Source organism: Bufo bufo, chromosome 3 (assembly GCF_905171765.1).
Source record: "Bufo bufo chromosome 3, aBufBuf1.1, whole genome shotgun sequence".
NCBI classification, from domain to species: Eukaryota; Metazoa; Chordata; class Amphibia; order Anura; family Bufonidae; genus Bufo; species Bufo bufo.
This window is the reverse complement of record NC_053391.1, coordinates 90804441-90811047: the sequence shown is the minus strand read 5'-3', so window position 1 is coordinate 90811047 and position 6607 is coordinate 90804441. Positions and strand designations below refer to the sequence as shown.

The following is a 6607-nucleotide window of genomic DNA, read 5'->3' as shown; positions in this document are numbered from 1 at the left end:
AACACTTTCGGTTTTGCTTCCATTTTGCATGAGCTGAACTCAAAGATCTGAAACATTTTCTACATACACAAAAGACCCATTACTCTCAAATATTGTTCACAAATCTGTCTAAATCTGTGTTACTGAGCACTTCTCCTTTGCTGAGATAATCCATCCCACCTCACAGGTGTGGCAAATCAAGGTGCTGATTAGACAGCATGAATATTGCACAGGTTGCCCACAATAAAAGGCCACTCTGAAATGTGCACGGTTTTACCTTACTGGGGGGGGGTCAGAAAACCAGTCAGTATCTGGTGTGGCCCCCATTTGCCTCACGCAGTGCAACACATCTCGGTCGCATAGAGTTGATCAGGTTGCTGATTGTGGCCTGTGGAAAGTTGGTCCACTCCTCTTCAATAGCTGTGCGAAGTTGCAGAATATTGGCAGGAACTGGGACACGCTGTCGTATACACCGATCCAGAGCATCCCAAACATGCTCAATGGGTGACATGTCCGGTGAGTATGCTGGCCATGCAAGAACTGGGATGTTTTCAGCTTCCAGGAATTGTGTACAGATCCTTGCAACATGAGGTGATGGTTGTGGATGAATGGCACAACAATGGGCCTCAAGATCTCATCATGGTATCTCTGTGCATTCAAAATGCCATCAATAAAATGCACCTGTGTTCGTTGTCCATAACATACGCCTGCCCATACCATAACCCCACCGCCACCATGGGCCACTCGACGCCACACACGCTGTCTGAACAGTGAAAACCGGGACTCATCCGTGAACAGAACGCCTCTCCAACGTGCCAGATGCCATCAAATGTGAGCATTTGCCCACTCAAGTCGGTTATGACGACGAACTGCAGTCAGGTCCAGACCCCGATGAGGATGATGAGCATGCAGATAAGCTTCCCCGAGACTGTTTCTGACAGTTTGTGCAGAAATTCTTTGGTTATGCAAACCGATTGTTGCTGCAGCTGTCATGGTGGCTGGTCTCAGACGATCATGGAGGTGGAAATGCTGGATGTAGAGGTCCTGGGCTGGTGTGGTTACACGTGGTTTGCGGTTGTGAGGCCGGTTGGATGTACTGCCAAATTATCTGAAACGCCTCTGGAGAGAAATGAAACGCTTATGGTAGAGAAATGAACATTCATTGCACGGGCAACAGCTCTGGCAGACATTCCTGCAGTCAGCATGCCAATTGCACGCTTCCTCAAACGTTGCGATATCGGTGGCATTGTGCTGTGTGATCAGACTGCACATTTCAGAGTGGTCTTTATTGTGCCCAGTCTAAGGCACACATGTGCAATATTCATGCTGTCTAATCAGCACCTTGATATACCACACCTGTGAGGTGGGATGGATTATCTCGGCAAAGGAGAAGTGCTCACTAACACAGATTTAGACAGATTTGTGAACAATATTTGAGAGTAATGGGTCTTTTGTGTATGTAGAAAATGTTTCAGATCTTTGAGTTCACATCATGCAAAATGGGGGCATAACTGAAAGTGTTGCGTTTATATTTTTGTTCAGTGTAGTAATAGTGCGCCTTACAATGACCCAATAGTGATAATACTCTCCAAGAGTGCCACCCATTAGTAGGACTGTCCTCCATGTTGTGCCCACTAATAATAATGCACCCACAGTGTCCCCAGTAGTAATAAAGCTCCCCACAGTGCCTCCATTAGTAATAAAGCCCTTCTATAGCGGCCACAGCAGTAATAATGTCCCCTATAGCACCCCAGTAGTAACACTGCCCCCTATAGTGCCCCCATGAGTTAGAATGACCACTTTAGTGCTCCTAGTAGTGACCCCCAGTGGTTATAATATGCTCCCCCAGAAATGCCTCTAGTATTTATAATGCCCCATGAAGTACAGGCAGTCGTAATGATGTCGACACGATTGCCTGCATTTCCACTGCTCTATGGCCTCCTAGGCTCCAGGCCTAGTGGCCTGTGGGCTATGAGAGTGAATGGTGGGATGGGAGACATTGGCTCATGTACCCTTCCACACTGTTCAAAAGCGACGCACAGAACAATACATCTGGGGCCCAAGCCTTAAGACCAAGAGGAATATTGATGGGCATTTTGGGCCACCTTGGGCCCGCCCAGGAGCCCCAGGCCCCTGGCGGCAGCCAGTAATTGTAATCCTCCATTAATCTTACAATAACACACAAAGCTCATGCAGTGTGTTTATTTGCATTTTTTATGCACTTGAATGTGGATGAGTTGCAAAACCAAACAAAGGGCATGAAAAATGTATGGAATAACCACAGGATATGCCATAAATGTCTGATAGGTGTCCCAGAGATGGGATGCTTAGGCCCCTTTCACACGAGTGAGTATTCTGCACGGATGCAATGAGTGATGCGAACGCATTGCTCCCGCACGGAATCCGGGCCCATTCATTTCAAGGGGGCTGTGTACATGTGTGTTGGTTTTCACGCATCACTTGTGCATTGCGTGAAAATCGCAGCATGTTCTATGTTATGTGATTTTCATGCAACGCTGGCTCTATAGAAGTGAATGGGGCAGCGTGAAAATCGCATCGCATCCGCAAGCAAGTGCGGATGCAATGCATTTTTCACTGATGGTTACTAAGAGATGTTTGTAAACATTCAGTTTTTTATCACGCGCGTGAAAAATGCATTAAATCGCATTGCACCAGCGCGATAAAAACTGAACAACTGAACGCAATCGCAGACAAAATTAAATTACTTTGTTTTCGAAATCGCGCATTCGCAACGCATCCAGACCTAATCCGCACACGCTCGTCTGCAAGGGGCCTTACTCAGCTATTTTTTTAAACTATAAAAGTGAATAGAGAGAGCTGAACATGTGGGCAAATCCCCCTTCCCAGCAGATGCAGAATAAGGACCAATTTGTTGAAATACGGCGTAGGACTCGCACCTTTCGGACATTTGTGGCATATTCTCTTTATGCCATAAATATCCAGATGGAAATACCTCAATAACGCGGCAAACTCTTCATGATCCCCCCCCCCCCCCAATTTTTTTTTTAAATCATAGTGTTTATACTGTTTTCTGAATTACAGGGATGGACTGTGGAGAGAATGTTCAAAGAAGCTGAGAAATTTTTCATGTCTGTTAACCTGTATGCACTGAACAATAACTTCTGGACTAATTCTATGCTGGTGGAACCCACTGATGGGAGGAAAGCGGTCTGCCACCCCACAGCCTGGGATTTGGGATTGAATGATTTTAGGTATCAAACATTAAGACTTGTTATTGGAAACTTTTAAAAAAAGAAAAACATGTTGAGCAGCTCGGACTTTGTGGTGCAAACTATTTTTTTTTTCCTCTCATGCAGATGCATGACAAGTGAATTTGCACTTTTGGAACTAACAGGGGAATGGTCTGTGAGCAGTGCTGTGGTCCAGAACTGATTTTGTGATATAACGCTATGGAATAGGACCTATTCAATAGGTCATCACTATGTTAGGGTTCGGACGCACAGTCAGGTTTCCTGATGCAGTTTTGGAAGCCAAAACCAGCAGTAGATCATCAAAGGAGAGAAAGTATAAAGGACAGATATGAATTCTCCTCTTTTTTTAGGATTCACTCCTGTTTTTCCTTCCAAAACGGCATCAGGAAACCTGAACATGTGGCCGTACTGTTAATAATAGATAATACAGAGAATATAAAAAAAATAAAAGTAATATCAATAATGATTCTGTCTATTCTGTCAACAGAATAAAGATGTGCACTAAAATAAACATGGAAGACTTTCTGACTGTCCACCATGAGCTGGGACACATTCAGTACGACATGGCATACCACTATCACCCATGGCTGCAAAGAGATGGCGCCAACGAAGGTTTCCATGAAGCTGTGGGGGAAATCATGTCTCTTTCCGCAGCAACCCCCAAACACTTAAAATCTCTCCAGCTGCTGCCTCCTTCATTTGTAGAAGATGACAAAGGTAAATACTTCAGGAATTCATTTACCGTTTAGAAATATGCCAAATGAACAACCTTTCGGCACATTTTGAGACGGTATGTGTCAGTACACTGCAGAGGAACAGGCAGTGGTAGCAGTGGCTACAAGTGTGGTGGTAGTCCTCATGGTAGCTTTTCCTGCTCCAGCACTTCCCAAGCTATGCATGCAGTGAGCAGAGGGGAGCAACTCTTCATCCGCTTGGGGCACACCCTTGATCATGGGGTCGCCTGCCTCGTGGTGGCTGTGGTGCCCTTGATGGTGGATGATGAAGGCAGTGTCCAGGCCTACTTGACTATAGCAAATGATGGGTTGCACAGTGCAAATATAAATAGTAGGCACAGTTCTCAAGTATATCACATCACAGGTATTTCCCAATAGGCTATGCATAGGGTGTATGCAGTATGATAATCCCCTCTAAGTCTCTCTGTAGATATACAATGCAATCCTCCCAATTAGCCAAAAGAGGGCAAGTCCTTTCTCTATATATCTGCAGTGCCTGGCTGCTGAGTGCAGTAATAGCTTGAATGGTCAGTCTGTCTCAGTAGTGTGGTGGGTGCTGAAAGCAATTTACCTTAACCATAGGTAGTAAAGTCCAAAGTCATAAATGTGCATTACCTTTACTCTCTTAGTCCATGCACTGTTCCTTTAAATTGGTCCTCAACCATCTGCAGAAAATCAAGGCTTCTCTCCCTCAGAGGTTGCCCCCTTAAAGGGGTTCTCCAGGAATTACAAAAATGAAAATACTTAAATATTATTTTATAATAAATATATTCACAAATACCTTTCATTACTTAGAATGGCTTGTTTTGTCTAGGGAGCAATCATTAGGAGAAATAAAATGGCCGCCGTCCTATCAGTACACACAAAACCTGTCCTAATCACACAGGAGGACAAGTTACTTCACCACAATGAGCCACAGCGCTGTCTGATCCTCCTCTCTGCTCTGCCTGTCAGGCATTATGATCCTGAATACAGGCAAATCTCTGTGGGAATAGAGATGATGAGGAGACCTGAGAGGAGGGTGAGGTTTGGCTAATGAGCAGCAGCACTTGTTTACAGTCTCCATTACCACAGCAACGCATTACCACAGCCTGTCCATCGTCTCTGTACTTCATGTCTCCTCATGAACTAAATTCCACAGAAATTCAGCTAAAGTTCTTATCATCTGTATTCAGGATAATAATCCCTCACAAGTAAATGGGAGGAGGAGGATGAGGCAGCACTTTACCTCAGTGTTGTAAAGTAACTTGTCCTCATGTGTGATCAGGACAGGTTTTGTGTGAACTAATGGGACAGCAGCCATTTTGTTTCCTCTGTAGATTGCTCCCCAGACAAAATGAGACATTATAAATAATAAAAGGTATTTGAGAATATATTTATAATAAAGTTAATATTTAAGTATTTTCATTTTCTTAATTCCCGGAGAACCCCTTTAACACAGTTGCTTTTCTGGCAGCTTTAAATCACACAGGGATGGTGTTTCCCTGGATAAATTCTGCTTCAATGTGGGCTTACTTCTCAACAGACATTACGCATCCTCACTCTGGCCTCTTCACCAGAAGACTCACTAACTAAGGGGAAGGACCAACCCACCACCTGGCAACTGTAACTAATGGCTGACAGTTAATTACTTCCTTCTATTATACAGCCTTTTTGGATCACAAAGTGCATAATACAACCACATTAATCATTTTTTCCACAGAAAGTGCATATTTAGCATAAATTAAATCTCTTGACAATGAACCATACCAAATTCACATGCTACACTGTTTTGTTTGGTAAAATACCAGGTTTTGTCCGTCTGGCGCCATTGGGCACCATTTCTGTTATTTTTGTTGTTCTGCTCCTATTATGGAGCAGAACAAAGGAAATACAGGCAGTGATTTTAACCCAAACTTATTCAGGGTTAAAAAAAACATTCTAAAAGAATAATCCATCTCTAACATTATTTGCAGAAACTGAGATAAACTTCCTGCTTAGACAAGCACTTACTATTGTCGGCACAATGCCTTTCACATATATGTTGGAGCAATGGAGATGGGACGTATTCAGTGGTAAAATCCCAAAGGATCAATGGATGAAGACCTGGTGGGAGATGAAGTAAGCAGTAGTAGGAACTGACCAGTTTTATCATGTTATTTCTAGTTCAAAAATGAAATTAAAGGGAGTCTGTCATCAGCATTTCACGTTTGTAACCCTTCCCATAGCTGTCAAGCATGCTTACAGTTAATAAAAACGTTACCTTTAGCATCAATCCTGGACTTATAAAACGGTCAAAAAACATCTTTGTAGCATATGCAAATGAGGGCTCGCAAGTGCCCAGGGGCGGCGTTACGCTCGTAGGTGCCCTGCTAGCTCAGCCTTTTCTTCGCTTCCCCCCGCCCCTTCCTTCCCTCCGCCCGCCCATCCTTTCCCTCTGACCGCCTATCTACTAACTTGCAGGCGCGGGATCTCGGCGAAAAAACAAGTTAGTAGATAGGCGGTCAGAGGGAAAGGATGGGCGGGCGGAGGGAAGGGGCGGGGGGAAGTGAAGAAAAGGCTGAGCTAGCAGGGCACCTTCGAGCGTAACGCCGCCCCTGGGCACTTGCGAGCCCTCATTTGCATATGCTACAAAGATGTTTTTTGACCGTTTTATAAGTCCAGGATTGATGCTAAAGGTAA

The 6607-nt window shown here is 44.3% G+C and overlaps 1 protein-coding gene across 2 annotated transcripts in view; it reads left to right on the top strand.

Annotated features, from left to right (window-relative positions):
* The window catches only part of ACE2 (angiotensin converting enzyme 2), a 129573-nt gene that overhangs the window by 101156 nt on the left and 21810 nt on the right, over positions 1-6607 (top strand). For both annotated transcript variants that reach the window (XM_040423317.1, XM_040423316.1), the window contains 3 exons: positions 3043-3212; positions 3700-3929; positions 5902-6046. In XM_040423317.1, the coding sequence (XP_040279251.1) occupies positions 3043-3212; positions 3700-3929; positions 5902-6046 (545 nt within the window). The remainder of the gene's footprint in view (positions 1-3042; positions 3213-3699; positions 3930-5901; positions 6047-6607) is intronic.